This window comes from Prionailurus bengalensis, chromosome C1 (genome assembly GCF_016509475.1).
Source record: "Prionailurus bengalensis isolate Pbe53 chromosome C1, Fcat_Pben_1.1_paternal_pri, whole genome shotgun sequence".
Taxonomy (NCBI): domain Eukaryota; kingdom Metazoa; phylum Chordata; class Mammalia; order Carnivora; family Felidae; genus Prionailurus; species Prionailurus bengalensis.
The window spans coordinates 154,638,915-154,666,661 of NC_057345.1; the positions used below are offsets into that span (position 1 = coordinate 154,638,915).

Consider the following 27,747-nt stretch of genomic DNA (forward strand, 5'->3'; position numbering starts at 1 on the left):
TTATGAAGGGGATTGAACTTTCCACAAGATCTAGGACAAGGGTTCAGGCCAATCTTATCTTGATCTGAAGGAGGAGGATGGGCTCAAGATGTTATGTGGGTTCCACTTATACCTACATATGCACTCCTTTCTTGCAAGACCCTCTCTTAGCAATGTTTATTCCCAGTACCTAATACAATATCAGTACACAGTGAGGTCAGTGTCACTGAATGAGGAATTTATAGGAACTGTGATTATTTATCTCTTAGGGAATTCTGGTATCTCAAACACATTAGACAATATACAACTGAGTTCTCTGCACAGTATCAGATGCATGAAAAGGCAAAGTTGTTGAAATGAGATTCATATGCTTTAAAAACACATACACAGAGGTATGAAAGCTGGATTTTTTTCTTAATTAACAAACTTGACTAGTAACCTTGTTGTATCTAAAGTCAAGACATCTTTACACAGAGGTGAGATTATGGCATTAGGTTGGGTTAAGACCGTTTCCAAAAATAACCTCAAACCTGTTCAAATGCTTCTTATATTTCACTGAAGCCTCAGCATTTGGCACTAAAAACATAGAAGACATGGCCCTGACCTAGCCAATTTTAAGCGTGAGAGTTACTGTCTTAACTCTATCAAAGAGGAGCCTTAACACTATAAAAGTAGGACATTAACTTTTAAGCAGTCTCTGCATGCAATGGGGCTACTTTGGGGAATATCTAGTCCCGAAATGCACCACAGAAAACAGAACTCATCTCTTGAGTATAGTTTAGAGTTATCCACCTAGAAGTCAAATTACTTCTAGCAAAACAACAATTTTGTTTTGAGGATAGCTATCCCAAGTTGATGTACCAAACAGCAATTGGCTAACAGGTTCTACCCTAGAATCACCACAGGAAAAGACTTGTGTCCATGTTTGCTAAAGCAGGAGCACATGCCAACAGGCCACCTGAAACCTGAGCCAAATGATTAAAAGTAGAAAAGGACTAGCTGACCTTGGTCATCACTTTCTCAATCAAATAAGAAATAGTATCATCCTCCTCTATACCCCCCTACCACTTGGAATTTGGGTTTATTATATTATTTAAGAGTCTACTGTGTATTACCATTTATAGGTTTTTTTCCTCTTGTAAAGTAATTTTCTGGAGGGCAGATATTTTTTAAGACTCTCTAAAAACTCTTATTTCTTCTTTAAAATGGAGAAATCCCTATGAAATTCCCTACTTCCTTTAGAAATAAAAAACCCCTTGGGGCACCTGGGTGGCGCAGTCGGTTAAGCGTCCGACTTCAGCCAGGTCACAATCTCGCGGTCCGTGAGTTCGAGCCCCGCGTCGGGCTCTGGGCTGATGGCTCAGAGCCTGGAGCCTGTTTCCGATTCTGTGTCTCCCTCTCTCTCTGCCCCTCCCCCATTCATGCTCTGTCTCTCTCTGTCCCAAAAATAAATAAAAATGTTGAAAAAAAAATTAAAAAAAAAAAAAGAAATAAAAAACCCCTTGTATGAATTTTATATCTATTATCTCATTTGAGCTCATAACCACCACAAAAGCTACTCTTACTTCATGAATGAAAAAGCTGAAGTTAGAAAAGTTACATGACCAGATTACAAAGAACATATACAGAATGAAGGTGCAGTCAAAATTAGAATTTCCTGAGTCCTAATGGAGCTACATTTTAGCCTCTCAATAACCATAAATCAGGATTCAAGGTGGGGTGGATGGTGTGGAACAGGCTAACTGCTATCTGTTGTACTTTTATTTCAAAGAATGATGACATCACTAAATCACCCCCTAAATACTATGGTGACTCTTTCTGCATTCATGACACCTATTAGAGGTAATCTTGTCCTAGTTTTGCCACCTGCTAGCTAAGACGAGACCTCCATTTTTGTGTTTCAAAGTACAACTGGATATCAAAAATGAGAGTCATGATTTAACAAAGAGCTCTCAGATCAGCACGATGTCCAATAACTTCCTCAGTGAATTTCCAACCCCTGGAAGTGTTTAAACAAAGTCACTTACCAATAGGGTGGCTATGTAATTTATCATCCAATCTGAGACACCTGAGAGCAAAAGGGGGCACTATTAGTAATTAATCTGGGATAATAGGTACAAACAGGGACTGTCATAGAAAATGAAGATGCATGATGTAAGGACTTTTTATGAATAGACAGATTTCAAAGTATCTGACAGGGGTTGAATTCTATGAATAATATTCTTCCTTATTATGATCCTTTAAATTAAAAAAAAATTTTTTTTGATGTTTATTTATTGTTGAGAGAGAGAAAGAGAGACAGAGCATGAGTAGGGGAGGGGCAGAGAGAGATGGAGAAACAGAATCTGAAGCAGGCAAGCTCCAAGCTCTGAATTGTCAGCACAGAGCCCGATGTGGGGCTCGAACCCATGAACCATGAGATCATGACCTGAGCCGAAGTCAGAGGCTAAACCGACTGAGCCACCCAGGTGCCCCTTTATTATGATTCTTTAAATCTTCCCTACTATCTAATACCATTTTCAATGCATTCTCAAAACTGAGTTGAGTTGAATAGATTCTAGCTGCCCTTACAAATGCGTACTAACAACCCAATTAGATTAATGATAGTATGGAAATTTTTAGAACACTCTTCGTTATTACTAATGTTTATTTATCTTATGCTAACCCACCTAGCTCAATAATGAATTCAGGAATGAAGTAATGATCTCTATTCCTATGTGCATGAAATGGAGTAGATGAGGTACATAAAACAAATAAACCTAATCTCAAAGTTGAGAATGCTGACTGAATTAGGCTATAGAAAACATTTAGAAGAAAGTAACACAGAATTAAGATTTTAAGACAATAAAACCTTAGATTAGATTAGTATTAAACTGACAAAAGTTCTTACATCAAATGATTAAAAAAAACAGATAAAAAATTTTTGAAATTCACCACTTTAGTCTAAACTCTACTTGGTCATTTACCTTGGATGTTACATTCAGAACTAATCATAATTACCTTCATAAAAACTGCGATTTAATAACATATCTATTAAACACATACACACACCCCTGATTTTTAAAAAAATGAAGTACTATAAATATATCTCATTGCAATTGGGGCGATGCAAATATGGACAAAAGATAAAATTTTATGGACACAAAAGTGAGAAATCATTAACTTAAAGGTAGGTTAATAAGATAGCATGTGCAATATGATACCATATTGCCATATTGGGGAAAAAACAAAAGAAGTGCCTATATAGGTAATATATACATTTGTGTGTGTCTGTGTATATGTATGAATAAAAGGTTATATACTATAATGTTAATATACGTAAACTGCCTGTTTAATAATGACATGATGTTTTAATTTTTTTACCTTATCTGCATTTTCCTACTTTATAGTGTCCAACTATTGCATTTGTAGTCATAAAAAATCAAAAAGAAAAGTAACAAGAGTCATTGTTATAAGGTGTAGATGCCCAGAAAGTAAAGAGAGGAGAGTAGCTCCCCTAGGAATGAACTCAGAGGGCATTTGTGAGTATTCTGTCACCTTTTTCCAACCAGGACAGCAATCAACCAGTAGAGGCTTATGCACTCCCTGGCTCAGAGCTGTGGAGGGCAATATTGGAGCCCAGATTACAGGATTCTTCAGTCTCACCAATAAAAACTCAAAAAGTGCTGTTCTACTTAAATAATTTAAGTTAAAATTCCAACTTTTATTTTAAGCATCCACAATTGAATAAGTATCTACACTAAAATTTAAGCATTCTTAGAGTTCAACATGATTTGTGCCATGGAATAGATTTTCAGCAGTGTGTTTTTGAAATCTATTTGCCTATTATATATATACTATACATTTGTCATTATTTTACACTTTTCAATAAATGTAAATGTGATATGAAATTTTGAAATTCTTCTGAGATCCATACTGTTGTATTACTGATTTTTTTAAAAACAAAATTGACCCACATTAATGCAGTTATTATCTTGTCATTTTTTATAGTCTACTTTTTCCAATAGGTGGCACTGTAGTCCATGTCAACTGTTTCTGAGCTAGTTCTCTGACCCAACTAGTGCCCGTCAAAGCTGCGGGGCTTACTCTCGACTCTGCTATAAACTGGTGCTGCTGGACAGGCAAATTAGGTCACAAATCATGTGCAACATGTCTCTGGGTCATTTTATAGGCAAAGGCCAGAGAGATGAGGCAACTTGCTGGAGGTTACATAGCAAGTTACAGAATCAACTATAGGGCCCAGGATTTCTAACTTCAAGTTCTATGCTTTCTTTATTTGTGTTTTCATTTATGGCATTCTCAGATTTGCTCAAATCAAAACAAATTTCTATTTATGGTAGGAGCATAAAAGAAAGCAATATCTTCTTTATAAATGGTGTTGATTCTCTTTTGAAGAAGAGACACTGTGCTAGTCTAGCTGTACAATGCTCTCTCCACAGGCTAAAAAAGAGGATTGATGTCAATCTTTTACCAAATCTCCCAAATGAAAACTGTTTTTAAAGTGTCCCAGAGAAAGAGAATAGAGAAAAAAGGAACAAACACTTAATGAGGAATAATTACATTCTAGGCAGACACCTGACTATAAGGTAAGGACCTGGAGTGATATGCAAACATACTCACATATTTCCTTATTCTCTGTAGTGTCTATAGCAGTTTAGCCCATAAACTCATTTTCATTAAAAATTAACTTTCCCAAGTACATGTAGACACCACTACTTGTGCTGTTGCATAGTGTAGCATTTTCTGAGGAGGGCAGACCCTGGGCATCTTGTCCCTAACAGCAGTGTCCTTTAATGCTTACTTTTAATAAGGCACAGAGCTGCTCTCTCTGGTGAAGAAGGCTGTTTACTCTGCCTGCATGCATGTGCACGTGTGCGTGCACACACACACACACACACACACACACTCATACATGTTTATGGGTATATATATGCGCGCGCGCACACACACACACACACACACACACACACCACAATAAACATTTTAATTTCACCTTCCTTTAATCTAATCATCCATGACAGGATGCACAGAAATGCCCAAGGGTTTTCAGTCTGGCACCGCAGGTAGCCTCAAAGTAAGCAAAGGACCGCAAAGACAAGATGGCAGACAAAGGGTGACTTTTGGTCTTTAAAGAGGCATTATCAGTAAGCTCCAGTACCAAAAGATTGGTAAGCCAGTGCAAGGTTACCAACCTAATTCAGGACAAGTTTTTAGTTTCCCCCTGAGCACAAAGTCTATTACCACCTCCAACCTTATTGTGTTCCCTAATCTGAATAAGCTCTTTGGTGAAAAATCAATGTACAAATAAAGGCATTCTTCTGAAGATAATGCTATGTGTTCACATTCCTGCAAATGGAACATTCTGAGCATATCTCTGTATGAGTTGTATAAGGAGACAAAGGGAAACTTTCTAAAAATCTTCCCCAAGACGACATTTTGAGGAAAAGAAAATATATATGTATATATATCTAAAAAGTTAAATGAAGTATATAAGTTTTCTAAATATTTATTCCAGTCTAATATTGATATTATTCTTCAAAGGAAATGCATATTTGATAGATAATACTATCAAAATAAATATCATGCACAAGGAATATTTAGATAAATTAAGAAAATATCGTCTCAAAAAGCTTTATTAGAGACTGTTCACAGTGACATATGGAACTCTGATTTTCTAAGAAAACATTATGTATATAAACTTATTTAAAATTATTCTTCCTTAATCTTCTACCAAATTCCTGAATTATTTTGTTGAAACTTTCCTTATTCTATTTATAGTAACAAAGCCAGGAAGAAATTTAAGTTGTCCATGTCATGGGTCTTCATTTTAGGTAGCTAACATTTATCTGCATATTTTTTTGTTACAGTTAAACACTGTTTTGTTTTTTAACCATGGGCCAATGGTAGCTGCAACATTCAAGATACTCCAAATTACACTCTTAAGATATCCCAAATTGTAGCTTAAGATATCTACAATCACTAAGATATCCAGAATCACACCACCACTTTTAATCACAAACACTTAATATTAAAAAATCAGTCACTGCACCTATAACCTGAGTCATTCCTGAATGATAAAACTATTAGGAACAAAGTCCCTGAATCAAAATGTCTGATGAAAACACTGGTATGAAACAAATTCTGCTTATAGGAAAGTTTTTCAGCCCTAAACAAATTTTAAACAGCAATCAGTATTTGGGACACACCTTCCTTGTTCTCTATGTGGAGAAATTATCTTTATTTAAAAAATCCTAGGAAAGTAACTATGGACCGTCGAAACAAATGTCTCTTCAGAACATACCATTTAAGTTGCTACCTCCATGTACATAAAAGAGTTTAGGAAGACCATTTTCATTTTAATGTATTTATTAAATGCCTAGTATATTGCAAGAAACTGCTAAGCACCATGAAGTAATGATGCCCGCATGGGTCTTGTGGTTTATTCAAGAAGAGAAGACATGCATATTAATTATAGCATAGAAGGATATAGGATAACCATCAATGGTAATAAAGTGTCAGAAGAGTCTGGAAGGTAGAGGTAACAGTTCATTCTGGGAGGATTAGGGAGCCTTCATAAATAAAGGTGTTACTTGAGCTACAAGCCAAACGGAGAAAATGTGGGTGGTAAGGTACTCCAGATGAAAAAACATTCAAAAAGGTGTGGAGGTGGAAAAGTAGAGTATCTGTAGAACAAAAGAGTCATGCAGCTGAAGCTTAAGATATTCAAAGGGGAACAGGGAAGGAAAATCGTACCTAATTGTGGAGAAGAAGAAATAAGGTGTCCCAATCTTCAGACTTGGTAGTTTGGACTTCCTTAATTTGATATTGAATTGTTGTACCTGTGTTCTTTTATCAAAAATAGTGCCATAAAGAGAGGGGTGTTTTAGTCAGATGCATTTGAGGGGTGAGAGGTAAGTGGAGAGAGCCCAGGATGAAGGAAAGCAATTCTCAATAGAAAATGGAGGACTCCACATGTGCCAGGCACTGACACCATTTCATTTAATCCTAACAACAATGGAGTTATCAAGCATTTTTATAGATAAGAAAACTGAGGCATTCCAACAATTGGTGACCCAGAAACAAAACGGTAATTAATGGAAAATTACTCAGGTTTAGGGACCTAAGAAGCAAACATTGTGGAAGGTCAAAAGGGTGAAGAAAATCTAGGATCCTTTTAAGTACAAATGTAGTAGAAATGATTGGTGCAGAATCCAAGATAAATATGAATAAAAATGCATCAACTTACAGAAAAGTCATAAATTAGCCTTAACAAAAAGGATGACGAACAAATCCAATGAAAAAATAGAAAGTATGTAAGCCACATTGTCAAAAAGATTGTGTCAAAGAGGGAACCCTAAGATCTCAGTAACGACCAGCTTCAAAGTGATGAAATTCAGGGGTGCCAGGGTGACTCAGTTAGTTAAATGTCCAACTCTTGATTTTGGCTCAGGTCATGATCTCATGGTACATTAATTTGAGCCCCACAGTGGGCTCTGTGCTGACAGTGCAGAGTCTGCTTGACAGTCTCTCTTTCTCTCTTTTTCTCTCTCTCTCTCTTAAAAATAAATAAACATTTAAAAATAAAAAGTGATGAGATCCTACTCTCTTGGTAGATAAAGAAAGTAGACTATGGATGTTAGTTTCCCAGAGTTAAGGAAACAGAAAAGTTATCTCAGAAAACATATAAAAATTCTAAAATAATTATGATGGGCGACAGGACAGAGGAAAACCATGATGCTAATGCTGAAGTCATTGAGGTTAAAAAAAAAAAGCCCAAAGAACTCAGAAAGCTGAGAGTAGAGAAGAAGGCGATATAAATGCATGACTGGAAGGACCAAGAAGAAATTTTGAGGAGTACTGGTGATGAAACCATTGTTACCTGTCAGTATCAGTGAAGAATTAAGAAAAATACTGACTTTTTAAAAAATTACTTTGACTTCAGGAAAAATAAAAGGAACTGTCTTCATCAGCCCTAGCCATATCCATTATTATTATTATTTTATTTTTTTTTTTTTTTTAATTTTTTTTTTTTTCAACTTTTATTTATTTTTGGGACAGAGAGAGACAGAGCATGAATGGGGGAGGGGCAGAGAGAGAGGGAGACACAGAATTGGAAACAGGCTCCAGGCTCTGAGCCATCAGCCCAGAGCCCGACGCGGGGCTCGAACTCACGGAGTGCGAGATCGTGACCTGGCTGAAGTCGGACGCTTAACCGACTGCGCCACCCAGGCGCCCCTATTATTATTATTTTAAAACCAGGGTGTCAAGAACTGAAGATGATAGTCATGGTCTCTAACTTACAAGATGCCTTCCTTACTCAAAAGAAGCACAACCCAAGTGATTACCTGCATCTGAGCTAGAGGCCCAAGGACAATCACAGGGTCTCAAACTCCTAAACAGGATTCATTGTGGGATCTCCAAAACCACTTTCAATACAAAATAAATGGCAAACTGCAACTTACTTAAATTTAATGAGAATTTAATACACAGTATTATGTATGGTTTGCTAATGCTGAACTTTTCTACTTTCACACAGTTCTAGTAATTTGTGAAGTTACACATAAACTTGATGGTAAATCTGAAAATTAAGGTTATCTTGAATGAGTTTCTTCTAGACAAAACCACACTGTAAGGATGCAACACCCTATAGGTTGCTTACTTATTCTTTTGTTCTACACACACACACACACACACACACACACACACACATTTTCTCTCTCTCTCTCTCTCTCTCTCTCTCTCTCTCTCCCTCTCTCTCTCTCTCCAAAGGTCAAAACAGCTTAGATTTCTAAAACAGGACTCCTGATAACAAACGGGCAGTTGAAGGTGAAAGGTGGAACAAGACCAAGTATACGGTTCATGTAACTTTCCACTTCAAAATGAAATGGAAAATTACACTTGGCTTTATTCCATTTTTCCAATTTTTATGCAGGTATTAAAAGTATCAGTCTCCTAAATCACATTTTCACTTCTTGCTGGGTTAAAGTTTAATTTTATATTCCTATTAAACTTGTCCACATTTTTAGTAAATTGATGAAATCAAAGAACTAAAAAAATCCTACAATTTTACAGTCAGATTTATCTGTTTTGATAAATAAGAGAGTATGACATTTTAAGAGTAGTTAGTAACCTCTGCAAAATCAGATTCAGAGAAGCAGCTTTAAAAGGAAGCAATAATTTGGAGAGAAAGGGAAAGAATTTCCTTATAGGTCATTGGCTTGCTTTGTAAGTTGAACTTATAAAATCAATATAACCAATGATTGTTCCTCAGGGAAAAACTTTTTTTTTAAAGAAAACTTATTAAATTAGTAATAAAAAAATAGTTCTAAGTTTCAAGAGTCACTTGATGGGGGTTGTGGAATTCATAACATTCATACTAAAATATTATTAGGAAAAAATTTATCACCTTTTAGCATATTTTTAATAGATAACTAAATAGGGTGATGAATGAAGTATTTTGTCAAAGAAAAAAATCAAGAAGTACATATAAAACAGAAGATATCAACGACAGAAGAAGAAAGGGAACTCCTGCTTTCATTTGCTCCATCGTACCTGCCATGAACAGTAGTGGATTTGATAATATCTCCAGGTAGCACCACTGAGAGTTCAATGTCTTTATCTATCATGTTTTCTTTCTGTTCCATGATGCAAGCAGAGGAGTCTACAGTATCATCAACTGAAGAGGCATCAAGGTATTTGGTCTCAGCTGGAGGAAGTGGTGCCTTGGCTTTTGGTTTTCTCCTTAAATAAAAATAAAACGCAGTAATTAAGTATATCCATTTTATTTTTAGGTTTATTTATTTTGAGAGACAGAGAAAACAAGCAGGGAGGGACAGAGAGGGAGGGAGAGAAAATCCCAAACAGGCTCCACACCATCAGTGCAGAGCCTGATGCGGGGCTGGAACTCACGAACCACAAGACCATGACCTGAGCCCAAATCAAGAGTCAAATGCTTAACTGACTGAGCCACCCAGACAACCCTAAATATATCTATTTTAGTAACTTTCTAATATGATCTAATTTAACAAAAACACAAAATGTGTGTGTACATGTTTTTCACATGTAGAAGAAACAAGCACCAAAATGTTAACGGTTTATTAGACATGATGGAATTAAGGATTTTTCTTTGCCTTAAAAAAAAATGTTTATTGTTGGGCGCCGGGGGTTCAGGTGGTTGAGTGTCCAACTTCAGTTCAGGTCACGATCTCCCGGTTTGTGGGTTCCGGTCCAGCATCGGGCTCTGTGCTGAGCCTGGAGCTCAGAGCCTGGAGCCTGCTTCAGATTCTGTGTCTCCCTCTCTCTGCTCCTTCCCTGCTCGCACTCTGTCTCTCTCTCTCTCTCTCTCTCTCAAAAATAAATAAACATTAAAAAAAAAAAGTTTACTGTTTATTTTTGAGAGACAGAGAGAGAGACAGACAGACAGACAGACAGACAGAGACAGGGAGAGGCAGAGCGACAGAACGCAATCTGAAGCAGGCTCTAGGCTCCTAGCTGTCAGCAGGAGCCCCATGCGGGGCTCAAACTCAGAAACCTTGAGATCATGACCTGCACTGAAGTCTGACACTTAACTGACTGAGCTACCCAGGTGGCCCCTTTTATGCTTTTTTTTTTTTTTTAATTGGTGCTCTCTTTTGTTTTCAACAACATGACTACATTAATTGGTAATAAAAAGAAACATAATAATAAATTCGATATTCACTTTCATTAAGTTCAATTAATGTATGTTTATTACAGTAAAGCAAAAGTGTAACATTTTCTTTAGATAAAGTATAAAAATCCTTGCTGTCCCAGGATGGAGATCAGTATCTCATTCCTATACCTCATCACGGCTCTTACCTATGTGCCTTTCACTCTATTTGTTTCCAACCTAGTGTGTTCTACTTCTCTATCCAGATAACTCCTACCTACTCTTCAAAGTCTAGCTGAAACCACCCTTTCCTAACCCCTCAAAGTACAGTCTCTCTCTCTATAGCATATACAACAGATTCAATAAATGTGACATTTTTCCCATTTCCCCCCCTGGGTACCAGTTTCATCTCTCTGCCTACGTTTATAACTCCCTGGAGGAAAGAAGCATGCTATTTTACCCACTGCACTTAGCAATGAACAATGAACTGTGATTGGTTATTTGATAAAATACATTTCTGCCTCAGTGAAAAATTCTACAAATAATTACTCTAGCAAATATGTTTCAGTGTCACTAGGGCAACCTCTTATAACCTGTTTATAACAGAAATAGGTAGCAGACATGCTGAAAACATTCACATGGGCCAATTCAATGATTTGATGGGTTGAAAAAACATAAAAAGAAAGTAACTACAAATAATGACATACTTATTTTTAAGTACTACAAATTAAAACTTTTGAAAATGTGGTCTTTAATTGCTTTTGGAAGAATTACTACTGCTTTCCATTCAGAAAAATATAAATTTTAATTTCTCCCTCTCCCCATTTCCCACACAAAGTAAAAACCAAACAAGAGAAAGGGCTTCTTTATAAGTAAATATGTAACATCCAGCCATTTAGTATTTTCAAAATTTAAAGTCTCAGACGCCCAAGTACCTTTATGCATTTGACATCGTGAAAAGCAGAAATTTCCTACACTGTACATTAGTTTTCCAAAATAATAGGCATTCAATTTTTAAGAGTATAATTGTGGAGATATATTGTACCTGAGAAAATATTTCTTTTACAGTAGTGACAAGAATGAATTTTTAAAAGTGTTACAATATATATAACACATTTATAAAATCTATATAAGAAAAATTTTACCCAATTTCAAAACATTGTTAATATGTAGAATTGAGTACTCATGTGTTCAACCTACAACTGTCCTGTAAGAGACAATTATGTAGCCGATTCAGCTAAGCACTGGGGATGTAAAGATGATAGGGCCTAATTCCTACTCCTAAAGAGTTCAAACCCCAAAAGGACCAATTAATACACACAAAATCATGACAAAGTTTGATGACTACTCTAATGTAGGTATACAAATGATACAGCTGAAGCTCATGGGAAGAGAAACTTTCCTAGGAACTCAGAAGTGTTTTACAGATTTGAAACATGAGTTAAGTTTAGGGGAATGAATAGAAACTACCGGGGTGGGGGTGGAGGGACATGAAGTAATTTACATTTCAGGCACAGGAAAGCAAATGGAACCATGAAAGAAACTGGTACTTTCACAGAATTGGATAGTTTGGTAAAAATCCACAGAAAAGTCAAAGGAGATGAGAAATTAGTAAATCAGTTTTTAAATATTTTGATAAATAAGTAAATTCAGGGGATGCCTAGGTAGCTCAATTGGTTAAGTGCTGGACTTTTGATTGTAGCTCTGGTCATGATCTTAGTTAGGGTTCGCGGGATCAAGCCCCGCACTGGGCTCCATGCTGTTAGCAGATTCTCATTCATTCTCATTTTCTCTCTCTCTCAAAATAAATAATTAAACTTAAAAGAAAAAAAGAATTCAGTAAACCAGCTCAGTATAACATGAACATGCTAAAGTCAATAGCCTATATAAACAAATGCAAAAGTAGTCAGAAAGTATAATGAAAAAAAACTTTTATACCAGCAACAAAAACGAATCTTAAAAATTGTTATAATACATATAACAAGAATTTCGCAAAATCTGTATGAAAAAAATCTTAAACGCCAAATATTCAGTTTGGATCTCTCCCTTCAACTCCAGATTTGTAAATCTAACGCCTACTTGACATCTGGACTCAGATGACTAACTGGAATCTCCAACTTAATTTAACTTCCGATTCCTCTCTCCAGCTCCTCTAAACCAAATCTTTTTATCTCCAAGTCTCCCTATCTCTGTAAATCATAATTCTCCCAATTGTTTGAGCCAAAAAATCCCCTCACACACATAGCTGCAATCCAATCCATCAACAATGTCTGCCACTTCTATATGATAGACCTGGATTCCACCAGCAACCCTGTTCACCAAACACCTCTGATCAAGTCACTAGGTAGTCTCGGTGATCCCACCGTTGGCCCTTCACATTCTTCTCAACACAGCTGCTGGAGTGATCCTTTTAAGTTGTAAGATCACCACACTTCCTCTCATACTCTCCAATGACTTCTGACTTCACCCAGAATAAGATCTAGAGTCCTATAATTTGTCCTTCCTTACCTCTGGTCTCTCTAATTTCCTCTTCCTGTCCTTATGGCACTCCAATACTGTGACTCTTGCCCTTTTCTGGAACACACCTAGAACAATCCTTTTTTTTTTTTTTTTTTTTTTAACATTTGTAACAATCCTGACTCAAGATTCTCACAGGGTCTGCTTCTAACTTTTTAAGATAGTACCTCTATTTCTCTGCTTTATTTTTGCCATAGGGCTTATCAACAACTAACATACTTATTTTTTCATGTCTCCTTCTATTAAAGAGTAATTACTCCCATGACGATAGAAACTAGTCTCCACTGCCCTGTGTCACACATATTTGCAAATACACAGTATCTCTGGAACAATGCCTGCCACATAGCAGGCACTCGTATTTATCGAATGAATGAATTCAATGAATATTTCCCACAAAAGAGGAGGCCCCTATGCATATAACTGGGAAGGAAAACTTCTTACCACCAAGGAAGGGAATGGATTTTTACATCCGAAAAAACTGTGTTGGAGTTTTAGAAATTGATTATATTCTATTTTTGAGAAGATGAGTACTGGAAAATACACACTGGATTTATTAGCAAGAAATAACTGGGACACTTTGGGCTCTTAAAAGAGTTTCATTAGGAAGGCTGAAGAGAAGCCCAAGTGCCACAGGCAGGGAGGTAAAGAAGCGGAACCATTGGGTCTGCAGCGGACATGGCTTTCAAGAGTGGAAGGACAGAGGTCTGAGAGGCACCTCCTGTCGCTGCCATCATCCCCCCCGGGGCCCCTGATTTCATTAGGGATGAAAGGAGGCACCTTCTCATCTCCAGAAGAGGCCCATCCTGGTCTCTATTTGAATGCCCTCCTCATCCTCTCTACCTTTACACATATTATTTATCCCTCAAGATCCAGACTGAGTCATAATTCCCTTGGACATCTTTCTACTGCACACCACAATGAACTCTGACGAACAGTTTTAATGTTCTGTGTATGTGTGACTTTTATTTCCTAAAGTACTTTGAAGTCTGTGATGAAAACTCATCTTAAATTACTAAAGATAAGCCTACTTACAAAGAAAAAGGGAAAGCAGAACAAAGCACTAGTTGAAATATTATTTACATAGAACTTCTTTTAAGAACATCTTAGTGTTCCCTGTTACTACTTTAAATAATAAAGCATTGGTCACCTCTGGTTCTGATAACTGGAAAGCATATTGGCAATCAGACCAAGATCTTGCCACAGCAAACTAGAAATCCAACTGGGATAATGCATTGTCTAGTTAAATAATGAATACAAAGCAAAAAAAAAAAAAAAAGTGTCATAAAGTAGATGAGTAACATTCAAAATCCAGAGCAATGAGAGCATGGTGAAACAAGCTCTGTGGGGGTGGGAAAGTTTACTTCAAAGAGAAGAGATATGTGACTCAGATCATGAAAGAAAAGTAGAATTTAGGTGGGCAGAACCTGCAGGATCATTATGTGTTGCTTCCCTATTGTGATTCATTTATATTAAATTCGGGAATGTGTCTATAAGTTAAAGTTTGCTTACTACACAATATAGTCTAGTGAGAAAAATACTGGGTAGAGGCCTGGATTTGGTCTAAATCCTAAGTAGTTTCAAGACTTTAACTTAGCCTTTTACTCACCAGCTAAATTTTAAAAATGCCTTTTACCTACTTATATCTCTTCTAATATTCTCAATTTTTAAAAATTGATTTATTTAGAGGGAGAAAGAGAGTAAGCGCGAGTGGGAGAGGGGCAGAGAGAGAATCCCAAATGGGCTCCGTGCTGTCATCACAGAGCCCAACATGGACTCAATCTCACAAACTGTGAGATCATGACCACAGCCAAAAGCAAGAGGGAAATGCTTAACCAACTGAGCCACCCAGGCACCCCCACCCTACAATGTTCTTAATTTTTTACTGAGATGCTCTGAAGCAGTAATAAAATTAAATGTTACCCAAAGCCAAAGGTATAGTGAAAATAATCAAAGTTTATGACCTAACCCAGGTATAGGTAACTCTGGTAATGCAAAAAAAGCAAAAAAGCAAAAAAAAAAAAAAAAAAAAGAACACATCCATGTGTAATAACACTATAATTTATTGCTTAAGGATACTAGTTTTTGTTAATATTTAAAAATTACAGTAAATGCCATTGAAGTCCCCAACCCTTTTAAATGTATTTGTTAATGTTTGTTTGTTTTTGAGAGCGCATGCGTGAACATGGGAGGGACAGAGAATTCCAACCAGGCTCCACACTGACAGTCTGTCATGGGGCTCAAACCCACAAACCATGAGATTGTGACCTCAGCCAAAATTAAGAGTTGGGAGTTGGAGGTTCAACTGATGGAGTCACCCTGGTGCCCCACCCCCACCCCTTTTAAATAGCAATGTTGGAGTCAGTTTTCCTACCCAGGGGATTTTTACATAAGCTCTTCTTCACCAGTCACCTAATTTGACTACCAGTTTCCACTCCTTAGAAACTGCTACCCATAACCAAAAACAACAGCAAATAGGGGGAGATGGAGGGAGACTTACACTGAAAAGATACGGAAAACTCCTCTAGGTTGGGACAAAAATTCATTAATCAAGCCTTGAAAATAACAAGACAGGACATCACACATGAATATGGTAAATTGAGTAGTATTATTTACATCTATACTCTCATTTATAATACATTTACATATGAATGCTTGCTTCTGTTTGAGGCACAAAATTTCTTTTTCTCCCCCAGCTTGAGGTATAATTGGTATACAAAAAACTGCACATTATTAATGAATGCAATTTGCTAAGTTTGTACATATGCTTATACTCCCTCCCCCAAAAATATTGTTTTCATTAAAATTACCTCAATATTATACTCCATTTTCATGATAAAATTTAGGTAAACTTTCACACATTGCCATAACATTTTAAAAATATCAAAATGCAATTTTAACAGAATTAAATTGGTCTCCTGCTAATACTGATTGGTCTTTTTATCACTAGATTTACAAATCACTTCAAATCATGTGTCCATTGCAATCATTACTCCATCTCTGTCAATATTAATATCCTTAGGGGCGCCTGGGTGGCGCAGTCGGTTAAGCGTCCGACTTCAGCCAGGTCACGATCTCGCAGCCCGTGAGTTCGAGCCCCGCGTCAGGCTCTGGGCTGCTGGCTCAGAGCCTGGAGCCTGTTTCCGATTCTGTGTCTCCCTCTCTCTCTGCCCCTCCCCCGTTCATGCTCTGTCTCTCTCTGTCCCAAAAATAAATAAATGTTGAAAAAAAAATTTAAAAAAAATATATATTAATATCCTTAAAATAAATGAAAAGAAGGAATGTAAGTAAGAACCTCAGCAAAACAACAGAAATCTACTCAAATATCTCTTGGTTTGAAAGAAAAAAGCTTTACATTATATATGACATATACTTACATCCTTTTTAAGAAAAAAAATTTTTAATGTTTATATTTATTTTTGAGACAGAGAGAGACAGAGCATGAGCAGGGGAAGGGCAGAGTGAGAGAGAGGGAGAGAGGAAGACACAGGATCCAAAGCAGGCTCCAGGCTCTGAGCTGTCCGCACAGAGCCCGACACGGGGCTCGAACTCTCAAACTGTGAGATCATGACCTGGGCCGAAGTCGGACGCTTAACAGACCAAGCCACCCAGGTGCCCTGATATAGTTACATCCTTAGTAAGTTACTCAAGTCCAATGTGATCTCATCTGTTTGCTATATTTATATAGTATTCCTATAGATTCATTCAGGAAAGTGTGTGTGTGTGTGTGTGTGTGTGTGTGTGTGTGTGTGTCTATATATATATATATATATATATATATATATATATATAATCTATCTATCTATCTATCTATCTATTCACTCACTATATAAAAAAACAGCCTCAACATCAAAGACAAAAATATAAAAGTGGAATAAGAAGTCTTAAAACAATAGGTTTTTTATGTATTACATCCTAATGCCAAAAAGAAATCAAACAGCCAACCTCTCTCCGTATAGCGGGCTACCAAAAATAAGATGCATAATGGTAAGTGTCAGGGAGGCAGCCCTTCCAAATAACTAGCAATGTTCAGGGGTCCCTAAACTACACATTTCAGCTAGAAAGTGCAGACCGATTCCTCAAAGCAATTTCTTAGTGTTTCTCTTTAGGTTTAATATGAGAAGATTGTATTAAACAGAAATCTGTTCTAATGGTGGGCATAACACTGTGCTACATGCTTGAGGGAATGCAATTAAGAACAACAAAAGGTCGCTTTTCTTGATGAGCCTTATATGAAATTAGAGTGATCGGGGCAAAGCGGGTTTAAAAGATAAGCACTAATGAGAGGCAACAAAGGGAGACCCAAAAAAATCACATGATTCTTAACAGACATTTCTCTTGTCAAGGTCACCAATCACCTATGTGTGTCCAAATCTCATAGACGATTACCTGAGTCATCTCAGTTACATTTGAGTGAGTTTCTAAATTCCAATAAGGACACATTTCACAGCTGTGCAGCAGCTGTGCTGGGAATCCTTTTCCCTCAGCTTCTCTGTGTGACAATACAATTTACTATGTTCTTCTTCCTTCACTGTCACTCCGCAGTCTCTATCCTCATCTCCCTGTCCCAGGCTCCTTCCCTGCCCTTTTCTCTTTCTACAACTCTCCCTTCCAGGTGATTCATCAAACTCCAAGGCTTTAACTACAAGTAGAGGACTCTCAAACTTACTTCCCCAACCCTGACTTGTTTCTTGAGCTCTGATTAAATGCTCAGTAATTGCACGGTCATCTCCATTTGGATGTCCAATAGGTATCTCATAACCCATACTCCTGATTCTCTTTTCCATCCCAATTCACATCCAACACCCCCCAACCCGCCCTGGTATTCCCCATGTCTGCAAATGGCACCACACTAAACACCCCATTAACTCAAGCAAAACTCTTAGGCATCTTTTGATTCCTCTCTTGTCACTATCTCCTATTTCCAAGCTACTATCAAATCCTGTGGGTTCTTAACTCTAAAACACATCCTAAATCTGTGTACTTGTCATCAGCTTCTCTGTTATCACCCTGGTAATTAAAGCATCATCTCTTGGGGCACCTGGGTGGCTCAGATGGTTAAGCATCCAACTTCCATTCGGGTCACGGTCTCATGGTTTGTGAATTCAAGCCCCACATTGGGCTCTGTGCTGACAGCTCAGAGCCTGGAGCCTGCTTTGGATTCTCCCTCTCTCTCTGCCCCTCCCCTGCTCACACTCTGTCTCTCTCTCTCTCTCTCTCTCTCTCAAAAATAAATAAACATTAAAAAAATTTTTTTTAAAAAAGCATCATCCCTTGTTTAGACTGTTCCAATAGCCTCCTGACTGATCTCTTCTGTTTTTCCTCTTGTGCCTTAAAATCTGTTCTCTTCAGCAGTCAGGAGTGATCTTTTAAATATGTAAATCTGATCACTTTGTATCTATGAGCTCTCACTGGCCTCCCAATGCACTAAGAATAAAACCCAAATCCCTGTCTTTGGCTTACAAGGCCCTAGATGAGCCAACCTGGTGGCTGTCAAGGTGTGATTTCAGAGAAGCAGCAGCTTCTAGGACCTTGTTATAAATGTACATTTTGGGGGCACCTGGATGGCTCAGTAGGTTAAGTGTCTGGCTCTTGATTTTGGCCCAGGTCCTGATCTCATGGTTGGTGAGATAGAACTCTGTGTCAGGCTCCACGCTGACAGTGTGGAATCTGCTTTGGAGTCTCTCTCTCTCTGCCCCTCCCCTACTCATGCTCTCTCTTTCAAAATAAAAAAATAAACTTAAAACAAAAAAGAAATACACGTTTTCAGGGCCTACCCGGGACTTACATAACTAGAAACACTGGAGGTAGAGCCCTACAATTTGCATTTGACAACTCCCAAGTGATTGTGATGCATGCTAAAGTCCAAGCAAGCACTGACTTAGCCTCTGCAAACCTCTGAGCTCCCCTCCAGTGACTGTTTCAGCTCCCTGTGTAATTCACACTGGCATCCTTTCCCTCCTCAAATAGACCAAACCCTTTCACTTCTACCCAAAGTGCTTTTAACCATAGAACTTCAAGTTGCCTGCTCCGTGAGCTCATTCAGACTGCAGATCAACTATTTCCTCCTGATAGAGGTATTCTGTCACCACTCAAAAGAGGTGCAAAAGCCGATCCATACCCATCCATCTCCCCCTACTCTTCACACAACTCCATTTTGTCCTCATCACATTTATCACTATCTGATATCACCCTGTTCATTCATGTAATCACTTATTATTTGATGGCAGCCTCTGGAATGAAAATTCTACGAGAACTGGGACCTGGCCTGTGTCATTCTCTGCTACCACCTCTAGAATGTTATGTGCGACAAGACAGGGTAGGGTGGTCTATAAGTGTTTGCTGATTTAATCGAGGGAAGAAAGGATGGAAGGTTATATCAATTCCATGAATTCATAGGAGAATAAGAGCTTGGTGCGTTGCTAAGAATCAATTATTTTGCGACCAGTCACAAATATAAGAATTTCAAAGAGACCAACATAGATAAAAGTACTCAATCCTCAAAAAGATTTTAAATCTTCTATTGTGGGGGCGGGGGGAGGGCAGAATTAAGGATTAAGTTGGAACAGACTGAATTCTAGAGTAGAAAGAAATCTTCATTTTGCCCAGATGTTCAGTAACATGCTGAGGGTCAGAACTCAGATGTCCTAGCTATAGCTTCCTTTGACCAGTGAGGACCATGATTAATATGAGAAAAGAATAATTTAATTTCATCTTTAAGAATGGAACTCCTCTCTCAGGTACATCTGGAATAGAATAATGTACCAAATAAAGAGGCAAGGGTATTCTTCATATGAAAGTAAGCACTTATTAAATGCTAATGCCTTCAAGTCCCCAAAATGATTCCAACAAGGACACAATGGAAAAATAAAATAGCTTCATCCTAGTTTATTACCATATCATCAACAACAGATAACACTGGAGTGTTGACTCCGTGTTGGAAATTTCCCTAGGTGTTTTACATCTGCTAACTCTTCACAGCACTGTGTAAGTGTGCCCATCTTCATGTTCCAGATGAAGAGAACTGATGCACAGAGTGTTTAAGGAACTTAGCTATCAGTGCTAGAGTGGAGATTTAAACCCAAGTTGTTGAATTCTAACGCCAGTGCTCTGAGCTACTTACTATATCACTGCTTTGGGAGCTGAAACAGTCCTACAAAATAACAGCAACAAAAAATGAATGAGCAAGAAGCCATGTAGTAGAGGAGAAAAAAATAAGCAGCTATTGAATATTTACTGCTAAGCACTGTGCAAGAACCCTTTTTCTACACTTAATCTCATGAGGCAGGTGTCACTGCCATATAACTGGGTTTTACAGAGGTTAAGAAACTTGTTCCAAAGCACACAGAACCTGGTACCAAACCCTCTAGATAACCTCAACAAGGGCCATCTAAACAATCCCTGATATTTAAATAGGATTGCGGACGTTAGATGTGCAAATGCCCACTCACACCTACAGAGGCTGCTACTTACTTCCTCTGGTGGAGTTGTGGAAACAAAGTACTATGACTCAAAAAGCACAATGGCTGCCTGTGTCACCTTAAGTTAATCATTTCTCTAGTTCCCCATTCCTTCACTTACAAAATACAAGTATCGAAACAGATGATCTCAGGTCCCTTTCCACATCTAACACACAGAGATTTGTGCATAATAACGTTGTTTAGAGACTGAGAATGGCAGCCTTGGATATCTTCGAACTGGGGCAGGGCACAGTGTCTGAGCTAACTTACAAATACCATTTGGCGGAAAGAGTGGCATGGACAGGACCCCTTCTCCCAGGGAACTCTTCCTATCCTGAGAACATGCTGGTCCTGGCCAGGAAAGGGTCTCTCTATTCTGAGCTCACAGGAAATGGTTCCATTTCCAAGTGCCTTTCTCTGTCTTGGCATACACACTAGGAAAAAATGATGAACAGAGTGACAAACTCAAAAAAACAGTTTGAAAAGTTTCTGGTTTCAGTCTCCCACACTCAATACTTTCACATTTCAAAACTTGGAATACAAGGTTCCTATCAGAAGCCATTCATCACTTCAGGGTTTTTTGCACCCATTGCGCCTCCACTCAAATCTGATCAACAATCCAAACTACGTTAACTATATCCTGGGTTTCCGTCATCTTTGATATCTTTCCTTCTTCCCAGAACACGCACACGAAATGCACCGATTATCTTAATTTCCACTTTCCTGTTCCTTTCAAGTATCATTTTATCTCCCTCCTTCCTTTTGCAGCCAAACTTCCAGAACTCTGCTGCCCAATGGTGTAGCCATGTGGCTACTGAGCACTTGAAACGTGACTAGTGTGACTGAGGGATTATACTTTTAGTGAACTTAAATTTTTTTTTTTTATTTTTTTTTTCAACGTTTATTTATTTTTGGGACAGAGAGAGACAGAGCATGAACGGGTGAGGGGCAGAGAGAGAGGGAGACACAGAATCGGAAACAGGCTCCAGGCTCCGAGCCATCAGCCCAGAGCCTGATGCGGGGCTCGAACTCACAGACCGCGAGATCGTGACCTGGCTGAAGTCGGACGCTTAACCGACTGCGCCACCCAGGCGCCCCAAGTGAACTTAAATTTTAAAACTGATACTTGATTCAATTGTTGGCAAACATTCAAGTATATTTGGAACAATTCAGGTATATGGATCTATTTTTGAACTATAAATTTTATGACAACTAAATACAGACCATGTCCTTCTAATGAAAATAAACCGTCTGAATGGATATGTGCTATAAGTGTAAAATACACACTGTATTTTATCGATTAGTACAATAGTTAATATATATTTATATTTGGTTACATATGAAATAATATTTTTACATACTATGTTAAATGAAATGTATTTCTGAGAGAGAGCCTCCAAGACGGCCCCCATGACCCTGCCTCCATGTGTAATCCCCTCTCACTGAATGTGAATTTGGATTTAGTGACTCATGTTCAGTGAATAGAATATAGCAAAGAATGTCACTTCTGAGATTAGGTCACCAGAACACTGTAGCGTCAGTTTTAGGCATTCTCACTGGCTCTAATGGAAGCCTGTTGCCTGGCTGTCAGTTTCCCTGTGTTTCTCTGGCCAACAGGTAAGGAGGACTTGAGCCCTGCCAAAAGCATGAGTGTGAGCTTGAAAGTGGATGCCACCTCAGCTGAGACTTAAGCCCCAGCTGACATCTTGACTGCAGCCTCACCTCCCTAATCAATCTAGAGAAGTATGGTTCTGCACAAACCCCATGCCTCGGCTGCAGCATCAGGTGAACTGACATACACACTACACTTGAAAGCACGCGCGGCTCATGCCATCACCTGCACGAAGAGAACATTCTCTTCGCCATCAACCAGTGAAAATCTTCTCTTTGGGTGCCGTTTTTTAAGAACCTTTCTTGTTTTACACATGGAAGTCATTCTACTTTAAAATCTTCTAGATTTATAGACTTATATAAATTTATACATAAATACAATTTATGTATTTATAAATTTATATGCATATAAATTTATATTGTAAATACAATGTATTGTAAATTTATATATATAAATTTATGGATTTATATCTATAGTAGGATGCTTGTATAGATCCTTCTGTTCGCTAAGTATCTATGATGAGTCATCATGTCCAACACACTATGCAGATGAAGTGGGGTAAGTCCAGAGAGGTTTTCCCTTCTAGCACTGTTAGTGGTATGGTAGAAAGAGTAAAAAGAAACCCAAATAAGGAATTACAGTGTAGAAATAAAGTACCCCAGGCTGCCTTGTGTCTTAAATCACAGTTCTCAATGCACTCCACCTTACCTGCCAGAAAACTTTTTGAAGCAGAAATCATGAATATATATTTTTTTGTATTTTTGATTAATACATCACCTTTTTCAGAGTATGCTCAATCATTTTTTAAGGAGTGAACTATTCAACTACAGTTTTCATTTGGTTTATCCATTTTTTATTATATCCCTCTCAAGTCTTCCTTTTTTATTACTTTTAGGAACTTAGCAATTGTGTAAAGTGAAGACAAGGACATAATAGAATCTCTTTGTAACAAAGGTCTTCCAGGATAAATCAGCATGAGTAAATGAAGCTTTTGTTGTGGTTTAGTTGTCATACACCCAAAAAAGCACAGATGCTCTCTTCTGTTTTAACCACATATCCATTCCAAAAGCAGAAATGAAATTTACAAAACTTAATTCTGGTGAGGAACGGTTTAATATCCACTATGGTAGCCAGCTAATGAGATGCTAAACAACATAATTTACACTCCCTACTCCCACCCGACTTCTCAGCAGGTAATTTCTGAGAAATTTCTTCAACATTTAGTGATATCCAATAACATTCTCAATAACAAAAGACTGATTTGTAATCTTCATTCTAAAATAGCTAAAAACCACACATTATATCACATTTTATAAAAGTCAATAGGACAATAATTTACTCCTGAGTGTTTCTAAGACAAACTCTTATTCACACACACACACACACAGAGACACACACAGATGCACACATACACACATGCAATGCTTAAGATAGTTAAATGCATAATTTGTTTTTCACCTTTTTTTGGTTGGGAGGCTATCAGTGGTGTGGCAGGGGGAAAACAAAAATACCTAGCTCATAGATACATAATCTCCCTGTGACGACATTAAGATATTACATGTAGAAAAGCACAAGGTGATATAAAAGTACACATTTGCAATTAAAAAGGAAAAAAAATCTACATATAAATCCTGAAAAGGTACTGAAAGAGTTCAAGATTTTGAAATGAGTCAGAGATCTTGGTTTGTGCTTAGGGCTGCACTTATTAGTAGGTCACTAATCTCTCTGGAACAATTTCTTCAATCACAAAATTGGATAATCTATCCCACCTCACAGGGTTGCTGAGAGAGTTAAATGGGTAATGCATATTCATTGTCTAGCCCAGTGGTTCTCCAACTTGGCTATACAATGGACTCACCTGAGGAGTTTTAGAAAATGCTGAGGCCTACATCTCACTTTCAGAAATTGATTTAATTGGCTTGTGGGGATTTTTTAAACCTCCCCAAGTTGATTCTAAAGTGCAGCCAAGGTTGAGATCCACTAGTCTAGGATAATGCATGGCCTATAATAGGTATTCAGAGTTAACAATATACCTTCATAAGAACTTTGTAAATGCTGAAACACTGCCTGAAGGTTGCTACTTAGGTTAAGAAGTCTCAGAATCACTTAATACGACAAATCTTAGAAGGTAGTCCAAAAGTTTTATAATAACTTTTCAAATCTAAATATCCAAAATATTTTTGCCTCCTAATTCTTTATAAGAGGAAGGAAAACATAAATCTCCCTTGATATTTTCACTGAGGTATAATTTAATACAAAAAAATGTTCAGATGTAAGTGAATATTTTGATTCATGTATAGACACTACAAGAACCAACCCACAAAGACAGAGTACAAAAATGTATCTATAACGGGGGCTTGGGTGGCTCAGTCCATTAAGCTTCAGACTCTTGATTTCAGCTCAGGTCATGATCTCACAGTTTGTGAGTTTGAGCCCCACGTCAGGCTCTGTGTGATGCCAGGGCACACGCACATACTCTCTTTCTCTCTCTCAAAAATAAGTAAATAGACATTTAAAAAAAATGTATCTATAAATGAAAAATTAAATATTTAATTTCTCATCTGTTCCATAATTGTCACTGCAATTTCAGTTTGTCTCTGGGCTGTCCCCAACATCTTATGGAGATGTTTATCTTAAGCAGTTAGGAAAGTCAAACAAGAGGTAGGATAAGGAAAGTCTCCAGTAGAAACGTGCATATCAAAGGAGGAGATAAAAAAAAAATTCATCAAAACAAATGAGCAAAGTTGAAAAAACAGACCTGAAAGCAATATAAACAATGAGTCACAAGACAGTCAACAACATTTATTGGGCACCCACTGTGTGCTCAGTGCTATAGAAAGAAACTGGGTAGATTAAAGAAATACCACGAGGTCCTCAGATAGCAGTAATGTAAAAATGAAGTGAGTCCAACTAAACACTCAAAGATATCCTAAAAGGATCTTACAAAAAAAAAATAAAACCAAAAAACAAACAAACAAAAAAAACCTACATTAACTGAATGCCTATCTAGCTCCAGGAACTAAATTCATTCAGTAAATAATTTCTCTCAAAAACTAACTGAAACTCCAAAACCATGACCCAGTGCTCACTTGCTGCTCCATTTAGTCTGTACATAGTCTTCTGTCTGGCGAGTAATAAATGTCAGGATCAACTGGGCTCAGCATCATCTACTGAAACCTTCCTTTGAACTTTGAAAGTGATGCCTGGCAGGCAATGTATATGGGACAGTCAATGCAATTTATGAAAATTAGTCTAAACAGTAATAAAACTGTGATTGACACTACAATCTAAAAATTCAAAAATGAGTAACATAAACATGGAGAGAGTGAACTATGCAAAACTTCTCAGACTTCCTTTTTCTTTGCCAGATAAAAATTAAGTACAAAAAGTCCTATATAACTCCACTTTTTCAAAAGAGGTTACATACTTACTGAAAAGTAAAGAAAGAGTTACTGATCAAATTTAAGGTAAAAAATATTTTTTAAAATTTATTTTGAGAGATATGTGTACACTCATGCACTATTGGGGGAGGGACAGAGAGAGAGACAGAGGGAGAGAGAAAGAGAGGGAGAGAGACAGGGAATCCCAAGCAGGCTCTATGCTGTCAGTGCAGAGACTGATGGGGGGCTCCCCTCGATCTCACAAACCATGAGATCATGACCTGAGATGAAATCAAGAGTCAGAAGCTTAACTGACTGAGCCACCCAGGCACCCCAAGGCAAGAATTTATCCACAAATTGTTTCATCTTATTATGAGCTCTGAGACAATAAAATTATAAAGAAAGAAATTTTCACCCCTAAAAGGAAGTTAAAAAATTCTTAGTTGCAAGGCACCTGGTGGCTCAGTTAGTTAAGGGCTTGACTTCAACTCAGGTCATGATCTCCTGGTTCGTGAGTTCGAGCCCCATGTGGGGCTGTCTGCTGACAGCTCAGAGCCTAGAGCCTGCTTTAGATTATGTTTCCCTCTCTCTCTCTGCCCCTCCCCCACTCACACTGTCTCTCTCTCTCTCAAAAAAAAAAAAATAAACATTGAAAAGACGTTCTTAGTTGCAATCAAAATTGCCTTAAGTAGGTAAATGGACAAATGAAACATGGTATATCTGAAATTTTACTCATTGCTAAAATGAAATGAAGTATCAAGTCATGAAAGACCCTTAAATGCATATTCTAAGTGCAAGAAATCAGTTTGAAAAGGCTACATTGCATGATTGTACATTGTAGGATTCCAACTATATGACATTCTGGCAAAATTCTGGAGATAATAAAAAGATCAGGTGTTGTCAGGGATTGTGGGGTGGAGTGAAGGGAGAGGAACAGGTGAAGCACAGAGGATTTTTGGAGCAGTGAAAACACTCTATACAATACTATAATGATGCACACATGTCCTTGTACATTTGTCCAAACCTGTAGGATGTACAACATCAAGAGCGGTCCCCAGTATAAATTATGGATTTGGGGTGACTATGATGTCTCAATGTAGGTTCCTCAGTTGTGACAAATGCACCACTCTGGTGATGTATGTTAATAATGGGGGAGGCTATGCACGTGTGGGGACAGGGTGTACATAGAAACCTATGTACCTTCTATTCAATTTTTCTCTGAACCTAAAACTGCTATAAAAAGAATTAAGTCCTGGGGCACCTATGTGGCTCAGTCGGTTGAGCATCTGACTCTTGATTTTGGCTCAGGTCATGATCCCAGGGTCATGGGATCAAGCCCCACACCAGGCTCGATGCTGAGCGTGGAGCCAGCTTCATATTCTCTTATCTCTCCCCCATTGTCCCTCTCCCCTGCTTGCACTCTAGAAAAAACTAACAATAAAAAAAATTTAAGTCTTTTAAAAAAAGCTCTTAGTTGGAATACTTTTCCAGTTTTCAAAAGCATGCTATGTAAGGAACTAAAAAACCTTAAATGTGGACATTATAATAATTAAAATATCTATACCTATGTACATTACTTAGTGGGCATGTAGATGTTAGCCAAGCAAGCACAGTAATAATAGATTAACCAATTATAAAATGAAAACAAGAGTTGCCTTCAAGTCACCATTTCAATAACCATTTCTCAAATACAGGCATAACTCAGAGATATTGCGGGTTCAGTTCCAGACCATGGCAATAAAGCAAATTTTGCAATAGTGAGTCAAATTAAATTTTTTTTTTACTTCCCAGTATATATAAAATTTATATTTAAACTATATGGTAGTCTATTAAGTATGCAATAAATAGAATTATGTCTAAAAAACAATGTATACACCTTAATTAAAAAGTACCGTACTGCTAAAAAATGCAAACCATCGTCTGAGTTTTCAGTGAGTCGTAATTACTAATCACAAATTACTATAACAAATAATAAAGAAAAGTCTGCAATAATGCGAAAATTACCAAAACGTGACATAGAGACACAAAATGAGCCAATGCTGTTGGAAAAATGGTGGCAGTGACTTACTTAACACCAGGTTGCCACAAACCTTCAATTTGCAACAAAAGCAAATAAAGCGAAGCACAGTAAAGCAAACCGCAGTAAAACAAGGTATGTCTGTATGTTCTTTGGTA

The 27,747-nt window shown here is 37.6% G+C and overlaps 1 protein-coding gene across 11 annotated transcripts in view; it reads right to left on the reverse strand.

Moving 5' to 3' along the window:
* Positions 1-27,747, reverse strand: part of COBLL1 (cordon-bleu WH2 repeat protein like 1) — a 172,198-nt gene that overhangs the window by 56,750 nt on the left and 87,701 nt on the right. For 9 of the 11 annotated variants that reach the window (XM_043576926.1, XM_043576922.1, XM_043576921.1 and 6 more), the window contains exon 3: positions 9,532-9,720. In XM_043576926.1, the coding sequence (XP_043432861.1) occupies positions 9,532-9,720 (189 nt within the window). Of the gene's footprint in view, positions 1-2,006; positions 2,029-9,531; positions 9,721-20,850; positions 20,968-27,747 lie in introns of those variants that run through there. The other 2 variants (XM_043576924.1, XM_043576925.1) reach the window with 2 other exon arrangements.